Consider the following 22,035-nt stretch of genomic DNA (forward strand, 5'->3'; position numbering starts at 1 on the left):
AAGGTTTAAGCAGGGCTTTGCCTAAACAGTTACCTCCTTGTGTAGGGGGTAGGGAAACTTCTTTAACTACTATTAGGCAGTGCAAGCTTTTGTTTATAGGCTTTTTTTTCTCTTACAAGTGTGTGTGTGTGGGGGGGGGGGGGGGGGGGGGTGTAGGGGGGAACATTTTTGCTTTAAAAAACTGCTTTTTTTTTTTTTTACTTTAACCCTTCAGAATTGTGACAAGGGGTCATTACAGTGTTATTATATTATTATTTTATTTTCCTTTTTTTTTTTTTTTACATTTCAGAGATTACGACAGGGGCTGGGCTATTTAGATATACTGCTATTTACACAAGGGACTACTGCCCTCAACTTTATGGGTGACATAAGAGGGAAGCTTTGATTCAACTTTCAGGCACAGTGTGGATTATCTTCGACAGGCAGGCTCAGCACAGCCCAGGCTCTATCCTGCACATAGCAATAGCTAATCCCTGGACAGCAAAGCAGATGGAAGAAAAGGAAAGAAACCTGGTGTAACAAGCCAGAGTATACCCCCAGCCCAGACTATACCTGGGGTTAAAATGGCTAGATTATACCCCGGGTATATTTTGGCCTAGGCTAGATTATACCCTGGGGTATATTTTGTCTAGGCCAATTCATACCCCCTCAGGACATTTTATACCTCCATGAAATCAGTAGCATTGAGTGATATACACAAGAATTACTTTAAGGGGATAATTACTAATAAGGGGATTTTGTGCACTTCATGAATATCTATGCAAGACTTATTAAGGGTTTTGTGCTATTTTACATCAGTTTCCAATGCCTGCGCCTTTTTTAAATGTTAAAGAGGAGCTCGTGGAGCCTCATTGAAGAGTCTCAAAACACAGGACTAGCCAGATATACCTCCAGGAATTCTTCAATGAGGCTCCACAGGCTCTTCTTTTGCATATTCATGTTTCCCAGGGAGCAATGCACCTAGGACTTCACTGGTTTGAGAGCTTTCACTAGCAGTGTTGTCGTTTGGCTGGTCTCCCTGAGTTCAGCAATCTGTTTCTCTTTTTTAAATGTTTGCAAAGTGGGGCTGTTCTATTAACTATTTTTCATTAGATTTATCATGTGTAAATTTTAGTTTTTTGCGCAAAATCCTACTCTATCGTAGCTTTGTAGCCAAGCCGTTTTTTCCCCCCCATCCATTTTTTGCAAAATGGATGGAAAAAAAGGAAGCATTTGTGTGCCTCCATTTTGATCAGTTTTTCCATTAACTTCCATAATGAAAAACAGATCAAAAAATGGATTAAGGCTATGTTCCCACCACGTAAGAGACCGGCCGTTCCAAAACCTGGCCAGGTCACGGAATGGCCGGTCTCTGAAAAGATCATCTTGATGATCTTTAGGGCCGCAAAGTTCTGATGCGGGCGCATCCATGCGCGCCCGCTTTAGAACTCCCCACTGCACACTATGGAGCGTGGGGATGGAGCCGCTAGCTCCATAGTGTGCACTGACAGGGCTTTCTACTCACATGTCAGCTTTCTACGCCGCTGCAAGAGATCCCGGCTGGAGCATATACTATGTGTGTACACTCCGGCTGGGATTCCATTGAGGCCAGATAACGTATATTTTCTATTAATCACGTCCGTTGTTGTAATTTGCAACGGCCGTACTTTTACGAAAATATACATTGTGTGCACATGGCCTAAAAATTCATCCTTTTTTTAGCATACACAAAAAACGTGGTTGACTTGCCTTTTGATCTGTTTTTCAATCCGTTTTTTGTTTGCAATAAAGGATTAAAAAATTGGACTGCAAAAAATGCAGTGTCAACCCAGACTTAGGCATAAATTGTGCAATAAATCCAGGCACTTGCGTCTTATAATGATTATAAAATTTTGCGCAGCCCATAACAAGCTCCTCCTGTTAAAAAAAATTGTGCAGATGATGCAGTGATGGGACACCGCCATATACTGTCAGCTCAATGTAAGTACTGTACTGTATTTTCCAACAAGTAGAAGCAGCTGTGTATCTGAGTATAATTAAATTAAAAGATCTGCGCACTTTTCAACAAATTAGAGAGAAAGTGAAAAAAAAATGTGAAGTGATAACATTATGACCTGGAGGGATATATTCTGGCCTAGGCTATTTACACCCCCTGGTATAGACTATATCCCCTGGGGTATACTATGGCCTAGGCTAGAACTGAGAAAGCCAGTGACATGATAAATTGGAGGGATATAGTCTGGCCTGTCCTGTTTTACACCCCTATAGAGTCTATCCCCCAGGGTATACTGTGGCCTGAGCAAGACTATACCTATGTTTATAGCATGGCCTAGGCTATATTACACCCCTGGGTACAAATATATATATCCCCTGGGGTATACTGTGGCCTGGCACAGGGGTGAGAAAACCAGTGAAGTAATAATATTATGGCCCGGAGACAAAGTCTGGCCTAGGCTGTTTTACACCCCCATATATAAAGTTTATCCCCCAGGGTATACTGTGGTCTGGTTCGACATTAAATGGATATATTCTGGCCTGGATGGGTATACTCTGGCCTAGGCTATGTTACATCCTGGGGTATAGTTTGGTCTAGGCTATTTTACAAACTTTATAGTTTGGGCTAGCCCTAGGCTATTTTATACCCCAGGGTATAGTTTGATCTAGGCTATTTTACACACCGGGTATACTCTGGCCTAGGCTATTTTATACCCCGGGGTATAAAATAGCCAAGGCCAAAGTATATCTGGACGGGGGTAAATCTGGCCTGCTACACCGGCTAAGACAATTTTTCTGTCTTTTTTTGGTTAATGAAGAGATTGACAAATAGGCTAGGATTTACAAAGGCTATTAAATATAGGTAAATTGTTTTAAAGTTAATATTGTACTTTTACCTTTGTTTTATATAAAAATTTAAGTTCAAATATAATTGGTGTGTTACTTACAATGTCATTTACCAAATCTCGTAGCCCTCGTGCCACCAGTATACATAGGATAGGTATTACAATAACATAAAATGGCTGCGTTGAAATCTGTGGAATACTCTAAATATAAAAAAGAGAAAGTCTTTTTTTAATTTGCTTTTGTGCAAAGACTGAATAAACAATAAACAAGCTACAAATTTTCAGTACAAATTCTGCATAAAAAGCATGCCACAATGTACAGTACACTACAGGGACATACACAAGAGGGAGGTTTAACGGTTTTCCTCAGGACTCATATCCCCTGCCACAGGCAGCTTCTTGCCAATAGAGAACAAGAGTGTCTGTTCCTGTTGCGGATCTTACCTGACTTCAAAAGGATCTTAACCCCTTCCCACTCTAGGACGTACAGTACATGTATGCCCTGCGAGCCATGTCAACAGTGCTCCGTGCAATAATAAATACATTAAGTACCAATAGGGAAAAAATAAAGTGCGATTGCAAAGACGTGACAGAAAATATATACACCACAGTCACAATCACACTACAATAACCAAAAGCCAAAAATGATTAATAACCATAAATTCATTTATTACTTTGCATTCACAGACACACACATACACATACACACACTCAATGACCCCACAAACTAAAACCACTCAACATCCTTATCTCCATGGCAAATAGTTGTGGATTAGAACTGCACTGTGTAGACTTCCAGTCACAGGAGCTTCTAGCTGGTGGGTGCACCTCTCCAGGTAACCGACCTCAGGCACCACCGAATACCAATAAAGATGAAGGACTCCAGTTGAATGTGAAGTTGAGAGTTTATTCACCCAAACACGTATACCGTTGTTTCGACTTTTTCAAGCAATGAGCATCTCTCCATGGCAAATTTCTGCACTGTATAAGTCCATCTTCTTTTCTCTCTCTTTTTTTTTTATCATAGGTCCAGGAGACAGAATCCCAGCATCAACATCACCATATCACTTGGTTGCATGACTTGTATATAGAAGAGACTAACTGTTGGTGGTGGGAAATGTTGAGTAGGGTTTCTAAAGTAGAGTACAGGATTTAAATCTCAACCAAAGATAACCATACTCTCAGCAAAGGTTTTGATCACATAGCTTTCATCCTGTACTGTTAAATTAAGACCTCTAGATGGCTCTTGGGCCTATGGTATTGTCATATGTGTCATATTGTCATTATGCTCCTCAAACTGTTAACTACAACTCCCAGCATGGTAGCGGTCAGTGCACCCTGAGAATTGTAGTTAACAGTTTAAAGGGGTAGTCCACCCAAAAAATTTTTCTTTCAAATCAACTGGTGCCATAAAGTGCCAGAGATTTGTAATTCACTTCTATTAAAAAATCTTAAGTCTTCCAGTACTTATTAGCTGCTGTATGTCCAGCAGGAAGTAGTGTTTTCTTTCCTGTCTGACCCAGTGTTCTCTGTTGCCTCCTCTGTCCATGTCAGGAACTGTCCAAAGCAGGAGCAAATCCCCATAGAAAACCCCTCCTGCTCTCCAGACTGGAAATAATACAACTTCCTGTTGGGCATACAGCAGCTGATAAGTACTGGAAGGCTTGAGATTTTTTAATAGAAGTAAATTACAAATCTCTGTCACTTCATGGCAGCAGTTGATTTGAAAGAAAATTTTTTTGGGTGGACTACCCCTTTAAGGACCACATGATGATGCAGGACTATAATGCACTGTTTATATTCTGTACATCCTGTTTCTTGATGTAATGTGCAGTTTGTGTCTGTATATGGATAGTGTAATGTGTTTGCTGTATGTGTCAGATGTGCTGTGGGTCAACATACTGTATCCTTTTTAGGGTAGCTTTACACCATATCGCAGCGGATTTCACTCTGCAAGTTCCCTAGTAAAATCCACTACTCTGTACTGTTAGCCACGGCCTACTTTACCCAGCAGCTGGCGGCCAATAAACAAGGCAATACTTCACCTGCCCACCCTCCTGCCGGCTAGGGATGGTCCAAACCTGGTTCGGACGGGGTTCGTACGAACTCGAACCCTCCGCAATGATTACCGCTGTCTGCCCGCTCCGTGCAGCGGGCGGATCCAGCGGGAGGAACGCCTGGAAAACTGGGATACAGCCATAGCCATAGGCTATATCCCAAGCAGGCAGGGTAGATAAGGAGACTCGGCACTGCGGTTGTGATTTACAGACACTGTTAACACGGGCTTATAAGATGCATAAATCTATATGACTATATATCGGTGGTGCTCTATATCATACAAATAGACTGTAGTAATCTTATCCAAGGAAGATATGAAGAGATATGGCACTCACCAATTGATGTCTCCGTTAAGAGGTGTACTTTATTTCATCCACATGGGAAAACAGACAGGCACAAACACAGTGAGAGGACGCAATCAGCGCTAACAGCTGTTAGCGCTCATTGCGTCCTCTCACTGTGTTTGTGCCTGTCTGTTTTCCCATGTGGATGAAATAAAGTACACCTCTTAACGAAGACATCAATTGGTGAGTGCCGTGGGGGCGGTACCGGAAGTCGATGGAGACGGACGCATAGAGGGAGAGCTCCGCTCCACGCTACCTGCTACAGTGGCTTTTTATCCCACCAGGTCGGGGGACAAACACTGCGCTATGGTGCTCAAGAAGTCCCAGAAGAATCTTGGCAAATCTCAGACCCCAGGGCCCCCACAAACGGGTACAATGGACGCCTTCCTGAATGCTGCGCAGCAGAAGAAAGGGTCCAAGATGGCGCCCAGACAAAGCCCCGGGCTCTCCCGCTCAGCAAGGTACTCACCAGACTCTGGAGGCCCCGGAGGGACCCCCCTCGCCTCGGCAGACACCCACTTGGGCTCAGGAAACCCCTGCAGTCTTCAGGAGTGCCCCGCTCAGCCCGTCTGCCACTCGATTCCAGCCTGGTGATCACCGCCCTGCCGCCCCTCCTGTGGCTTCCGCATCCGCCATTACGGAAGCCCGCGCTTCCCCGGACTGCAGCTCACCAGCACCCGAGGTAAGGGCTCCTCGTGACACGGTCCCTCAGCCCAAACTGGGCGAACGCAGGGGGGCAGCAGCTCCAACAGAGCAGAGACCCCAGTTCTCCTCAGCCACAACAGCCGGATGCTGCGGGTGATTCCTCTCGTCGCCATGATGTAGATAGGCCAGAATGGTGGTCCTCACAATCCACCATATCAGACAGGGATGACAACCCCATGCTTTTGGACTCCCATTGGTCCCGTTTCCTCATGAATATGCCCACGAAGGATGATTTCAAAGGACTTATTAATGAGGTTAAAGAGACATTTAAGGCTGAACTGTCTGTGATACGCCAAGATTTACTAACTGTGGGCCACCGCATTGATGCCCTGGAAGGAGACCATGATGATACCCGAATGTATATTAAAGATCTACATGTCACTATTACTGATCAACACGCAGCGATCTGCGACTATCAAAGACGCTTGGAAGATATTGACAACAGAGGGCGGAGACATAATATTAGGGGGCGGGGCCTTCCTGAACAGATCCGTGACTCAGAGCTTTGGCCTACACTAGAGGACCTGTTTAATCAGATTCTGAAATCACGTGATCACAGGGTGAAAATGGATAGGGCTCACCGTGCCCTTCGGCCTAAAGATGCTTCCTCGTTACCAAGGGATGTCATTTGCTGCATTACCGATTACTGTCTGAAAGAAGCTATTATGTCACGAGTCAGAAAACTCAGAGACATTGTTTACGAGGGTATCACCCTGCAGCTTCTTCCGGATCTCGCCTGGGTCACGTTGCAAAAGCGTAGACGTCTCCGCCCCCTCCTCCAAATCCTGCGTGACCACGAGATACCCTACAGATGGGGTTTCCCCTTCAGTCTTACCGCTCGACGGGACGGCAAGTCAGCTACATTGAAGGATGCGGCTGATCTTGACCGCTTCTGCTCCACACTGGACATTCCATCCCCACGCCTGCAAGATTGGGAACTTCTGCCTCCGCTCCCTCCTCCTCCACCGGTGTGGACGGCGGTCCCCCCTCAGCGGAAGCGCCCAGCCCCGGAGACGTCTGCCAAGGGTGGACCTCATCCTAGGAATTAATATGGACCCAGACTGTGTAAAGCTTGCCAGACCTACTTACTAAACCTCTGACCCCGCTGTTATTATCTACTAACCATCTCCACATTTACCTTTCTATCTTGTTACTCCTCATTAGTAGCATTGGAGCCTAGCCTGCTGGTGGATTATGTCTTCTACCGCCCGGCTTCCCTCGAGCCATCGTGCTCCCCTTCCTATATCACGTTTTGACCCTCTCTCCGTCTTTTTCCCTCTATTCCTCCTCCTTCTGGTTCTTCTCCCCCTTCACCCACTGTATTACCTGCCGCTCGCCCTTACTGGCTTGTCCGAAGGGTGGGGTATATGCTTAGTAGACTTCACCTTGGTCGTTCCTAGCTCTTGGTGGGTCCGGGTGAGGCACAGGTGGCCCCCTGAGTATTTGGTTATACTGCAGTTTTTTTTCGTGTGTGTGTGTTGTTATCTGTCTTTGTCTTCCCTCCCTCATGTTTCTTCCTTCTTGTTTCAGATGTTAGGGTTTCTCTTGGCGCATTCTCTCAAGGACAGGAGCAGTCTGGCTTATGTCATTCTTCGGTGTTTGGAGTGTTTCCCTGAATTCTTTTCCCAAGACAGGGCTCGCTGGGACTCTGTCTTGATGTCTTCACTGTCCCTTGGTAAGGGGCCTAGGTACATATATAATTGGTGGGTTCTTTCTCTCCTCCTGTCATGGTGCGCCTACTGACGTTCAATGTGAAGGGCCTTAACTCCAACATTAAAAGGAGATTGCTCATTAAGGAACTAAATGACTTAAAGGTGGACATAGCCTTTGTGCAGGAGACGCACCATGACAGGTCCTCTACGTTTAAGTTTGCCCAATTTAAATTCCCTAATGTATATACTGCTACCAATGACAGGAAAACAGCAGGGGTATCTATTATGATTCGTAGTTCTGTCCCCCTTCATGTAGAGAGTGCTGACTTAGACCCTGGCGGGTGATATGTTGTACTTCAGGGACAGTTGGAGGGGACTCCAGTTACTCTGTGTAATGTATATGCTCCTAATGAGGGCCAAGTGAGGTTTCTGGAACGTATATATGCCAAATTAGCCAAATTGCCGCAGTCATTGCTGCTGCTGGGTGGAGACTTTAATACCCCCCCCCCTTCGGAGATATGGGATAGATCTGCAGTGGGGCATCGAGCCCCCCTAAACATACAGTTCAATTAGCCACTGCTTTCCAGAGGTTGATGAGGTCACACCACCTCTTTGATTTCTGGAGAGTTGCCCACCCCACAGAGAAATTGCCCACCCCACACTTTTTTCTCTCACCCTCATTCTACCCACACTCGTATTGATCTCTTTTTAGGGAACATATTATGTCTCAGGGCACTGAGAGACTCCGAGATTCACACCATTACTTGGTCTGACCATGCTCCGGTTACCATAGACCTCCAGTTATCACCCTACTCTAGTAGGAGGTGTCATTGGCGACTCAATGAGTCGCTCTTAAAGTATAAGGTTCATAAAGATAAACTGGCACAGGTTCTCAAGGACTATTTTCGGGATAATGAGGGCAGTGTCTCTGAGTCTTCCACCCTCTGGGAGGCCCATAAAGAAGTGTTTAGGGGTAGCTGCATCGCCCTTTCCTCTCACCTGAAGAAATCCACCTCTCATCAGGCCATGCTGTGTAAACAACAACTAAAGAGAAAGGAAGCTTTACTAGCCCAAAGGCCTTCCCTCTCCATACTTAGGGACATTGTGACGTTACGCAACAAGCTAAAAGATCTTGCTGTTACTCATGCCGAGAAACTACTTTCTTTTACCAAACACAAATACTTTGACAAAGCCAATAAAGCACATTCACTCTTGGCGTCACAGCTTAGGGATAAAGCGGCAAAGTCCGCGCCCTTTGTCCTTAGGGATGGAGTGGGGTCCTACGACATCATCCTGATGAGATAGCCTCCGTCTTCTCTGCCTATTACTCCTCTCTCTATTCTCTACCTAACACATAACCCACGGATAGCCAAGCACGTACCCGTCTGCTAGGAGACTACCTGAGTTTGTGTAACCTACCTAAACTAACAACGGAGGACTTAGGGGTGCTTAATAGCCCGGTGTCAGGGGAAGAGCTAGCAGAAGTCCTTAAAGGTCTTCCCAATGGGAAATCACCCGGACCGGATGGTCTCCCATACTCTTATTATAAGTGTTTCTCAGATATTTTGTCCCCATACCTTATTGCCTTATTTAATTCCTTTATGGAAGGACGCCCGATTCCCCCTACCATGCTGAACTCGTTTATCACGGTTATCCCCAAAGCTGGCAAGGATCCAGCGGATCCGGCCAGCTACAGACCCATCTCCCTGCTTAATGCAGATTTAAAATTGTTCACCAAACGTCTCGCCCTGCGGCTGAGTTCTATCTTGCCTGTTCTGATCCATAAGGACCAGGTTGGTTTCCTGCTCAACCGCCAGGCAGGAGATAACACCAGACGTACTATTGATCTGGTAGACGTTTTGAATAGGACTAAGTCAAAGGGGCTTCTTCTTAGTTTAGATGCGGAGAAAGCCTTTGACAGGCTGAACTGGCAGTTTTCTTTTTATGACCCTACAAAACTATGGTTTCTCGGGGGCATTTCTTCAAGCAGTGAGTGCACTTTATGTGGGCCCTACTGCTCGAGTGAAATTACCGCATGCTACCTCTGACTTGGTTCGGATTCAAAATGGGACGCGGCAGGGGTGTCCTCTTTCACCCCTGTTGTTAGTGCTTAGTATCGAGCCGCTGGGGGCTGCCATCAGGCTGTCTCCGGATGTACAGGGCATTCAGATTAGGGGTAGAGAGTTTAAACTCTCGCTCTTTGCAGATGACATACTGCTGACGCTCAGAAACCCAGTGGTTTCTCTGCCTAACCTGAATTCTCTGCTGGATAATTATGGGGTGCTTTCGGGTTATAAAATTAATTCCCACAAGACTGAGGCCCTTCCGGTGAATCTCCCAGAGGTTGTAGTCTCCTCCCTACGGGCGGCTTTCCCATACAAGTGGGTGTCCACCTCCATTCGTTATTTAGGGATGAATATCACCCCTCTCTATCAATCCCTTTATGGTAGTAATTTCCCCCCTTTGTTTCAAGCGGTCCAGGCGGATCTTAATAGATGGTATACCCTCCCCCTCTCTCTATTGGGGAGAATTAATGTCATTAAAATGAACGTCCTTCCCCGTTTCCTTTACTTGGTGGAAACTCTCCCTGTGACTATCCCCCACTCAGCTCTCCGGAAGTTTCAAGGGGCTATACTTCGATTCATTTGGCAGGGGGGTCGACACAGAATCTCGCTATCTGTGCTCCGAGCCGGTAAAAACTTTGGTGGCTTGGCGTTATCTGATGTTTATGCCTACTACTTAGCTACACACCTCAGAATTATCCCCAGTTGGACCATCAGACCAGCTTATACAAAGTGGATGGAAATAGAAAAGATCTGGTTGGCCCCCGTCCATCCCTGTGAGTTGCTGTGGGCGCCTCCTGTGAGCGCACACTACCCCCTCTTGCTTGGTTCCATGAAACATACAATTGAGGTGTGGTCCAAAGTGTGTGCTTCCTTCCCTTTACGCTCATCCCCCTCCCCCTTGGCACCTATTATATATACTAACTTAATCAGTGATGGTTGTACTTATGAATCCATTGCTCCCTGGCAGGTAGCCAACCTTTTTCATTTTGCAGATATTGTAGACCCGTTTTCCAGGAGGGTTCTGCCTTTCTCAGTGTTGAGAGAGGAAAGATCTCCCTCTGAGGGCAGCGGCCTATCATGAGAGACTCTCCTACACAGCAGCAGAAATGACGGGCTATGCTCCCTTCCCGAAACCTACAGCCTTTGAAAGGTTGTGTAAATGTAATCCCTCCACTAGAGGGTTGATTTCCTCGATATACTCTATGCTCATATCGTCCCTTGAGGGCCAAGATATTTCTCACCCATATATGGGAGAAATACTTGGGCAGGAAGCTTCCACAGCAGGTGTGGCAGTTGATTTGGTCACAAGCGGCCAGATCATCCTCTTGCATCTCCTTTAGGGAAAACCAATATAAAATACTGTTCTCTTGGTATTATACCCCTGAGTTCCTCCATCGGCTTTACCCTGACGCCCCTTCAATATGCTGGAGATGTCTGGGGGAGGTGGGGACCCTACAGCACATCTTCTGGGAGTGCCCTAAGCTCTCTCCTTATTGGGAGGGAATACAAGGTTTATTAGCAGTGGTACTGGGTAGAATACTACCCTTGGGCCCAGTGACCTATATTCTTAATGTTCCACCTAAAACTATGCCGAGGTCCTCAGCCAGACTGCTCCTTCACATACAGTATTAACCGCTGCAAAATGTCTGTTAGCCAAATACTGGAGACAACCTTTGATTGCCTCAGCGATCGAGTTGGTGAATCGCATTCAGGAAGTTAGACGACAAGAGTTTATGTCGGCGGCACAATAAACGGAAAAATGTCAACAAACCTGGACTTTGTGGGACACTTACTATGGCTTATTTCATAATGGGCAAACGGTTGCACTTGTTCCTTGAGTTACCACATGCTCTTTTTGTTCCCTAGGTTGTCCCCCCCCCCCCTCCCCCCCCCCCCTTTTTTCTTGTCTTCATCCCCCCTGTCTGTCGTGGTCACGTCTTTGTCTTATTTGTCCCCAGTTGGAATGTTGCTGTTTATTTGCTGACCTGAAGCAGCATGGCTGTTTCATGATCCATATATAAGTTGTACAGGCCTTGAGGCCCTTGTTACCTGGATTATCTCCGGATTTACTCCATGTGTTGTATTACTTAAAAACTTTTAAAATAAACAATTAAAAAAAAAAAAAATTGGTGAGTGCCATATCTCTTCATATTTTCCTTGGATAAGATTACTACAGTCTATTTGTATGATATAGAGCACCACCGATGTCATATAGATTTATGCATCTTATAAGCCCGTGTTCCCAGTGCCTGTAAATCACAACCGCAGTGCCGAGTCTCCTTATCTACCCTGCCTGCTTGGGATACAGCCTATGGCTATGGCTGTATCCCAGTTTTCCAGGCGTTCCTCCCGCTGGATCCGCCCGCTGCACGGAGCGGGCAGACAGCGGTAATCATTGCGGAGGGTTCGGGTTCGTACGAACCCCGTCCGAACCAGGTTCGGACCATCCCTAGCTGGCAGGAGGGTGGGCAGGTGAAGTATTGCCTTGTTTAATGGCCGCCATCTGCTGGGTAAAGTATCTTCCTTGGACAAGATAGGCTTTATCCCAGTTTTCCAGGTGGTCCTCCCGCTGTATCCGCCTGCTGCACGGAGCGGGCAGACAGCGGGAACCCGATGCCGAGCGTTCGGGTTCAGCCGAACCCGAACCTCGGCGGGTTCGGACCATCCCTACTGCCGACTTCTCCAGCTCCCGGGTCACTGACATCCCACTCAACCAATCAGTGGCTACGGTGGGACAGCACACTAATTGGATGAGCAGAATGTCAGTGTCCCGGGAGCTGGAGAACCCGGCAGGAGGACGGAAGGTAAAGCATTGGTTTTTTTAACCCTTTGAGGACCAGGCCCAAAATGACCCAGTGGACCGTGCAAATTTTGATCTTTGCGATTTTGTTTTTTCCTCCTCCCCTTCTAAGAGCTCATATATGGGCTTGTTTTTTTACAGGAATAGTTGTACTTTGTAATGGCATTTACCATAACATGTATGATGGAACCCCAAAATTATTATTTATCAAGATATAAATTGGTGAAATCGTAAAAAAGAATGCAATATGGTAACTTTTGGGGGATTCCTGTGTCTATGTAATGCACTATATGGTAAAAGCGTCATGATACCATTATTCTATAGGTCAGTCCGAACACAACCATATACAGGTTTACACAGATTCACTAATGTTATATATATATATATATTTTTTTTTTTGGCAATTAATTAATAAAATGGGCCTATTGTGACGCATATAACAGTTTTAGTTTTTCACCTACGGGGCTGGATGAGATGTCATTTTTTTTCCCGCCATGATCTCTAGTTTTTATTAATACCTTATTTGTGAAGATCGGACGTTTTGATCACTTTTTATAATTTTTTTTTAATATATAATGTAACATAAAATCGGTAATCCGCACACTTTTTTCCCTCTTTTCGTCTACGCCGTTCACCAATCGCAATGACGCTTGTTATATTTTAATAGATCGGACAATTACGCACGCTACGGTATATTATATGTTTATTCATTTATTTTTATATGTTTTATTTTTATAATGGGAAAGGGGGGGAATTTAAACTTTTATTGGGGGAGGGGCTTTGGGGTAGTGAAATAATGTTTTTAACTTTTTTTTTTTTTATATACATTTTAAGTCCCTTTGGGGGACTTTTACATACACTTTTGTGATTATTCACACTGATCACTGCTATGCCATAGGCATAGCATTGATTAGTGTGATAGGCAGTGTCGGACTGGAGTGCCTTGGGCCCACCAGGGGAAATCATTCTTGGGGCCCACCCTTCAGCCACCATACTTATCTATGGTAACATTAATAAGGGTCCATTAACACGGCGTGATTTGGGGCAATATGGGGCTGCAAACGATTGCTAATCAGCAAAGCAGGAATATATAGAGATGTGCAGCCGACAGCAATGATTTTTAAAGCCGCACAAAAGATCAAATCAGCCGACTATCGGGCATTTGCTTGTCAGCTGGTCTCTGACACTTTTACATGGGGCTTCCTAGGAGCGCTTGTTACCGATAATTGGCCGGTGTAATTGGGCTATAAGACAATTTCCTTTGTGTGATAACGCTGTATACTTAGATACAAAAGTCATACAGCTACTAAAAACACCAGTATATAAAGAACAAATATCCCCACACATATTACCGCCATACTATTACTGACCAGATCCTGTATACTGAGACTGATTTTACCAATAATACCATTATATAGGAGGGAAATATTATCACCATTCATATTACCGCCACAATTACCGCCATACTGTTACTGACCAAATCCTGTATACTGAGAGTGATATTACCAATAATACCAGTATATCAGAGGGAAATATTATCACCATACATATAACCGCCATACTGTTACTGACCAAATCCTGTATACAAGGGGAAAATATTACCGCCACACCACAACCAATACCATCACTATATTGTTACTGACCAAATCTAGTATACTAAAACCAATAAAACACAGTACCGGATTACAAGCAACAAATACCACCACATACTGACTAATACCACCACATACTGACTAACGTCACCACTGCTACTGACTAATACCACCACATACTGACTAACACCACCACATACTGACTAACACCACCGCTGCTACTGAATAAGATTCACTGTACACAGATCACCATCACCTCATCCAGTCATATAGAGGAAGACGCAGCTCTACACAGGTTCTATACACCATATACATTACAGTGCGAATATATCAGGTGACTCACAGGGGACGTCTTTTCTGATCGGAGTTCTTCCCTTTTCATCTTCTTCTCCATCCGTCCTGGGCCGTTATGAGAACTTCTATGAGCCACGAATCCACAGAATCTGCCAGAGAAACATATTAGGCTCCTCACTATGTCACCATCCTCATCTCTCTACAAACTGCACATCTGTATTGGCCCCTGTACGCCCTCATTCTATATATATATCTATATATCCCTTACAGTATATGGTCCCCCCTGTGTTGTCCCCCTTATAAATGGCACCCCATATTGTCCATCCCCCATATAGGTACCCCCCTTATGCTGTCCATCCCCATATATATAGCCCCCTCAAGTTGTCCTTCTTCAATATAGATATCCACCTTATGTTGTCCATTCACCCCATATGGCCCCCTCATGTTGTCGATTCCTCCGTAATAGCCCCCTCATGTTGTCCATTGCCCCCTATAGCCCCCTCATGTTGTCCATCCCCCCCTATAGCCCCCTCATGTTGTCCATTGCCCCATATAGCCCCCTCATGTTGTCCATCCCCCCATAGCCCCCTCATGTTTTCCATCCCCCCTATAGCCCCCTCATGTTGTCCATCCCCCCCTATAGCCCCCTCATGTTGTCCATCCCCCCCTATAGCCCCCTCATGTTGTCCATTGCCCCCTATAGCCCCCTCATGTTGTCCATCCCCCCATAGCCCCCTCATGTTTTCCATCCCCCCTATAGCCCCCTCATGTTATCCATCCCCCCTTATAGCCCCCTCATGTTGTCCATCCTCCCATAGCCCCCTCATGTTGTCCATCCCCCCTATAGCCCCCTCATGTTTTCCATCTCCCCCCTATAGCCCCGTCATGTTGTCCATCTCCCCCATAGCCCCCTCATGTTGTCCATCTCCCCCCTAAAGCCCCCTCATGTTGTCAATCCCCCCTATAGCCCCCTCATGTTGTCAATCCCCCCTATAGCCCCCTCATGTTGTCCATCTCCCCCTTATAGCCCCCTCATGTTGTCCATCCTCCCATAGCCCCCTCATGTTGTCCATCCCCCCTATAGCCCCCTCATGTTTTCCATCTCCCCCCTATAGCCCTGTCATGTTGTCCATCTCCCCCATAGCCCCCTCATGTTGTCCATCTCCCCCCTAAAGCCCCCTCATGTTGTCAATCCCCCCTATAGCCCCCTCATGTTGTCAATCCCCCCTATAGCCCCCTCATGTTGTCCATCTCCCCCTATTGCCTCCTCATGTTGTCCATCCCCTCTATAGCCCCCTCATGTTGTCCATCTCCCCCCTATAGCCCCCTCATGTTGTCCATCTCCCCCATAGCCCCCTCATGTTGTCTATTCCCCCATAGCCCCCTCATGTTGTCCATCTCCCCCTATAGCCCCCTCATGTTGTCAATCCCCCCTATAGCCCCCTCATGTTGTCCATCTCCCCCCTATAGCCCCCTCATGTTGTCCATCTCCCCCCTATAGCCCCCTCATGTTGTCCATCTCCCCCCTATAGCCCCCTCATGTTGTCCATCTCCCCCCTATAGCCCCTTCATGTTGTCCATCCCCCCTATAGCCCCCTCATGTTGTCAATCCCCCCATAGCCCCCTCATGTTGTCCATCTCCCCCCTATAGCCCCCTCATGTTGTCCATCCCCCCTATAGCCCCCTCATGTTGTTCATCTCCCCCCTATAGCCCCCTCATGTTGTCCATCTCCCCCTATAGCCCCCTCATGTTGTCCATCTCCCCCCTATAGCCCCCTCATGTTGTCCATCCCTCCTATAGCCCCCTCATGTTGTCCATCTCCCCCCTATAGCCCCCTCATGTTGTCCATCCCTCCTATAGCCCCCTCATGTTGTTCATCTCCCCCCTATAGCCCCCTCATGTTGTCCATCTCCCCCCTATAGCCCCCTCATGTTGTCCATCTCCCCCCTATAGCCCCCTCATGTTGTCCATCCCTCCTATAGCCCCCTCATGTTGTCCATCCCCCCCTATAGCCCCCTCATGTTGTCCATCCCCCCTATAGCCCCCTCATGTTGTCCATCCCCCCTATAGCCCCCTCATGTTGTCCATCCCCCCTATAGCCCCCTCATGTTGTCCATCCCCCCTATAGCCCCCTCATGTTGTCAATCCCCCCTATAGCCCCCTCATGTTGTCCATCCCCCCATAGCCCCCTCATGTTGTTCATCCCCCCCTATAGCCCCCTCATGTTGTCCATCTAGCCCCCATAGCCCCCCTCATGTTATCCATCTTCCCCCTATAGCCCCCTCATGTTTTCCATCTCCCCCCATAGCCCCCTCATGTTGTCCATCTCCCCCCATAGCCCCCCTCATGTTGTCCATCTCCCCCCTATAGCCCCCTCATGTTGTCCATCTCCCCATAGCCCCCTCATGTTGTCCATCTCCCCCCATGACCCCCCTCATGTTGTCCATCCCCCCCTATAGCCCCCTCATGTTGTCCATCCCCCCCTATAGCCCCCTCATGTTGTCCATCCCCCCCTATAGCCCCCTCATGTTGTCCATCCCCCCCTATAGCCCCCTCATGTTGTCCATCTCCCCCCTATAGCCCCCTCATGTTGTCCATCACCCCCTATAGCCCCCTCATGTTGTCTATCTCCCCTATAGCCCCCTTATGTTGTCCTTCTCCCCCCTATAGCCCCCTCATGTTGTCCATCCCCCCATAGCCCCCTCATGTTGTTCATCCCCCCCTATAGCCCCCTCATGTTGTCCATCTCCCCCCATAGCCCCCCCTCATGTTATCCATCTTCCCCCTATAGCCCCCTCATGTTGTCCATCTCCCCCCATAGCCCCCTCATGTTGTCCATCTCCCCCCATAGCCCCCCCTCATGTTATCCATCTCCCCCCCTAGCCCCCTCATGTTGTCCATCTCCCCCCATAGCCCCCTCATGTTGTCCATCTCCCCCCATAGCCCCCCCTCATGTTGTCCATCTCCTTCCTATAGCCCCCTCATGTTGTCCATCTCCCCATAGCCCCCTCATGTTGTCCATCTCCCCCCATCTCCCCCCATAGCCCCCCCTCATGTTGTCCATCTCCCCCCCATGTTGTCCATCTCTTCCCCCCCCGCATGTTGTCCATCTCCCCCCCTCATGTTGTCCATCCCCCCCCTCATGTTGTCCATCTCCCCCCCCCCATGTTGTCCATCTCTTCCCCCCATGTTGTCCATCTCTCCCCCCCCATGTTGTCCATCTCTCCCCTCATGTTGTCCATCTCTCCCCCCCCATGTTGTCCATCTCTCCCCCCCCATGTTGTCCATCTCTCCCCCCCCTGATGTTGTCCATCTCTCCCCCACCCCCCTCATGTTGTCCATCTCTCCCCCACCCCCCTCATGTTGTCCATCTCTCCCCTCCCCTCATGTTTTCCATCTCTCCCCCACCCCCCTCATGTTGTCCATCTCTCCCCTCCCCTCATGTTGTCCATCTCTCCCCCCTATGATAAAAAAAAAACGAAACACAACTCACCTGTCAACGCGCATTGGTCTCTTCTCCTCTGTTCCACGACAGACGAGCAGCTCCTGGTCCTGGACAGCGCCATCAACACTGAGCTCCGTGCGCGCCGCAGCATCTGGGACTTCCGGTATGCGCTACGTGAACCGGAAGTCCTAGCAGCCGCACCGCGCACAGAGCTCAGTGGTGATGACGCTGCCGGGACCAGCAGCTGCTCAACTGTCGGGGCGGCGGCGGCAGCACGCTTGCGATCACAAGGAAGGGAAGGTGCGGGCCAGCTATCGGCGGCTGAGTGGGCCCCCGAGGAGCACGGGGGCCCCCGCTGCGGGGGGACCATGTTCCCTGACTGGGGGGCGGGGACTACTCCTGGTCGGGGCCCACCGGGGGTTTCCCCGGTCCCCCGATGGCCCAGTCCGACGCTGGTGATAGGTGATCTGCTCATTAAGCCTGCCTGTGCAGGCTCAGTGAGCAGATCACCGATCGGACCTCACGGAGGCAGTCTGTTTTAACGATCAGGACTGCGGGGGTCCCGATCGGTAAGTGACAGGGGACTCCCCCTGTCACTTACACTTAAACGCTGCGGCCGCGCGGTGTTTAAGAAGTTAATGACACGCTGCAGTGCGATCGCTGCAGCCTGTCATTAACTTCTGATTTACATTTGGGGTTCACACATGTAAGATGCTTACATGGGAACAGAGTAAGGCCTAACTACTGTATGATTGCACAGAGGATGGCCTTATTAATATATGGGGGCACAGAGGGGGCTTGACTACAATATGGGGGCACAGAGAGGGCCTGACAATTATATGATTGCACAGAGGATGGCCTGACTACTATAAGACTGCACAGAGGACGGCCTGACTACTATATGATTGCACAGAGGATAGCCTGACTACTATATGAAGGCACAGAGGATGGCCTGACTACTATATGGGGGCACAGAGGATGGCCTGACTACTATATGATTGCACAGATGGGGCCCAAAAAACTACATGTGAGCACAAAGTGGGCATTGCGAGGGAGCAGCAATAGGGGCGTGGTTATTATGGCCACAACACACGTCCCTATGTCGCTCTTTGTTCTCAGCAAAAGTCGGGGGGTATGCCCCAAGCGCACCTCTGCTACTGGCTGCTGCCGCACCTCCACCACCGACCACAGCAAACCCCCTCCCGCACCTAAGCCAACATCACATGATGCAAACATTCCCATCCCCTGCTGAACCAGCAGCCCAGGGGATATATGTAACTGGCTGCAACTGACATGTATGTGGCTACAGGGGGAGGTATCTGGCTACATGGGGGGAAAATATGTGGCTGCAAAGAGAAATATGTGGCTGTATGGCAACATATCTGGCTGAAAGAAGCATATTCAACTGCAAAGGGGCACATCCTGCTGCAGGGGCGGACACCTTACATCAAGAGACATATCTGATTGCAGAGACCATACCTAGCAGAAAGGGGCATTTCCAGCCACAAGTGGCATGTCTGATCTGACTCCAGAAGACGTATCTGGCTGCAATGGGGAATACCTGGCTGGGGGAACATCTGGCTGCAGGGACATATCCTGCTGCAAGGGGTATATGTGACTGCAGAGGCATACCTAGCTGAAAAGGACATATGTTGCTGCAGTGGGCATACCTGGCAACAAGGGACACACTGTATCTGGCTGCAGTGGGCATACTTGGTTGTGTGTGTCATACCTGGTTGAAGAGTGGAATACCTGGCTACAAGAGCCATACCAAGCTACTGGGGGCATAGCTGGCTACATGGGGCCTTTATGTCTAAAGGGGGAATATCTGGCTACAGGAAGCATTGCCTCTAGCTACAGGGTGGGCATTATTTATTGGCGGTTTTCCAGGATTTTAAGGCAGTGTGAAGCCAGCCTAATGGTTTATATTATATCCTATGTAGCCACATGTACTACTAGAGGTAGTCTAAACCCATTCTGAAAAATAATGGATGAGAAAAATAAAAGAACATTAACAACAAAACAGTCTACTTACACCATTGTCATTACCTGTAATATCAGAATAAATGTGAAATATACAACATGGGCTTGATGATACTGTTCATACAGGTTCAGTGGTATGAAAGTCAGCATGTTGTACCTGGATGTCTTGATTACATTATTCTGAAACAACACAAAGAATAACTCTTTGATTTTTATACCAATAATACTGTATATATGTACTCATACACAGATAAGATTCTGTTTAAATAAAAGCATTTGTACTATTTATCCTTCACATACGCAGGGAAAGTTTTAGCTGTAGAAAATAAAATAAATAAATAAGCCGTAAGGGTGATGTCATACAATAAACCTTTCCTGATAAATGCCATGAAAAATTCAAATTAAAAAAATTTACTTTTGTTTTCTCTCACTGGTATAAATGATTAAAAGGACAAGTCCTGCAGGTTGCCCATTTTTGAAAATGGCCTGAACATGGGGGAATGTAATAACCAGTCCTAATCTACCTCTCCCTTTGCTCGTGATGAGTGGTGGGACCGGAGTCTGGACCCCCGCCAGAATGCATTTTCCTCCAAGTTGTGATGACGTCACGACTCGAGAGGAAATGCCTGTCCTGGCTGATGGACAGCCCGCTCTGCCAATCAGTAACTGGAGCGGCTACCTGCCCCAGTCGCTAACTGTGGTTGTAGACCACAGACAGGAGTATTTGAGCGGCAGCGCAGGGACGTCATCGCACACGTTCTGTGCCCGGCGCCTCCCACGGCCTCTGGGGCTGCGGAAAAGGCTTGCGGGACAACCTGTCACCCCTGAAGGCCCTCCCTGAACCCACCCTAGCCCTGGATACAGCCCCCCATAATTCCATGAGAAGCCGGCATCAGGAGAGGGACCGCCAGGATAGGGTAATAGGGTAATTATGGGGGTGGGGGAGGGCTGTATCCAGGGGTAGGGTGGGTTTTAGGGGCTGGTTACTATATGAGAATACAGGGGAGGGCTGGCTACTATATGAGACTGCCAAGCAAGCGATGTGCTTCACTTCATTTGTAATATAAATTTGCTAATTTCTAGTCAGGGCCAGGACAAAGAGTGGGCGGAGGTAGACGATGGCCTACAGCGCCAAACATCAGGGGGCGCAGTCTGGATGGGTAACTAATTAATTTACTTACCCACCCATCCCGCCCACCCACTCACCCACCCTGCACTGTAAATATGAGCGCTCGTAACCAGCACTCAGATACATACAGCAGCAATGACACAGAGGGAGCCATTGGCTTCCTCCCAGCCAGTCACTCTTGTAGCCGCAGGCAGCGTTTTGCCTGCAGTCACAAGAGACCGCTCTCCCCTGTCTGTGTTAGTGCTTGAGTCAGTCACTGGAGCGCCCTACTGGGGTCACTCAAGCACCGGCAACGCAGGGGAGACCATAAAAACTAGATAGAAACTAGCATGGAGTGTCCAGAAGGAGGTGTAAAGGACCTTTGATGACATCATGCCCATGTGACCAGTATGGGAGGAGCTATCTTGTGTGATGTTTTGCAGGGTCAGTGGTGTGTGGGTGTGATGTTCTGCAGGGTCAGTGGTGTGTAGGTGTGATGTTATGTGATGTTCTGCAGGGTCAGGGGTGTGTGGGTGTAATGTTATGTAATGTTTTGCGGGGTCAGGGGTGTGTGGGTGTACTGTTACGTGATGTTCTGCGGCAGGGGTGGATTATTATGAGGGCAATCTGGGCAACCACCCGGGGCCCAAGGCTACGGGGGGCCCAGCGAGATTGCCCACATTATAATAATAATAATGCTGCCGCCGCCGTTGTCATTCCTGTGTCGCTCTGCCCCTTTAAAAGTTCCTCCATTAGGAGCAGACGTGCCGTGCGTAGGCACGTCTGCGTCCCCTGACGTCACTTCCTGGACGCGGAGGGGAGTGAGGCTCAGCGGCGGTGGCCGCAGCCAGGAGAGGGGGAGCAGCGGTGGCGGCCAGGAGAAGAGGAGCAGCGGCGACAGCCAGGAGAAGAGGAGCGGCGGCCAGGAGAAGAGTAGCAGTGGCGGCAGCGGCCAGGAGAAGAGGAGCGGCTGCTGGGAGCGCCAGGTCAGGTGAGTATACTTATTACTTTTTTTCACACATGGGGCTAATCATGGGGGATGCTACGAGGGGCGCGGGGGGGGGCTATTCATGGAGGGTATTGCTACGGGGGGGGGGGCTATTCATGGGGGTATTGCTACAGGGAGGGCTATTGCTACAGGGGGTGTTTTTCATGGGAGTATTGCTAG

The 22,035-nt window shown here is 48.2% G+C and overlaps 1 protein-coding gene across 6 annotated transcripts in view; it reads right to left on the reverse strand.

The window, feature by feature from the left end:
* The window catches only part of LOC138785982 (phospholipid-transporting ATPase IK-like), a 344,961-nt gene that overhangs the window by 270,911 nt on the left and 52,015 nt on the right, over positions 1–22,035 (reverse strand). For all 6 annotated transcript variants that reach the window (XM_069962531.1, XM_069962533.1, XM_069962532.1 and 3 more), the window contains 2 exons: positions 19,826–19,939; positions 2,922–3,020 (listed from right to left, as the gene is read on the reverse strand). In XM_069962531.1, coding sequence (XP_069818632.1) covers positions 2,922–3,020; positions 19,826–19,939 — 213 coding nt within the window. The remainder of the gene's footprint in view (positions 1–2,921; positions 3,021–19,825; positions 19,940–22,035) is intronic.

Source organism: Dendropsophus ebraccatus, chromosome 3, assembly GCF_027789765.1.
Source record: "Dendropsophus ebraccatus isolate aDenEbr1 chromosome 3, aDenEbr1.pat, whole genome shotgun sequence".
In the NCBI taxonomy this organism is placed as follows: domain Eukaryota; kingdom Metazoa; phylum Chordata; class Amphibia; order Anura; family Hylidae; genus Dendropsophus; species Dendropsophus ebraccatus.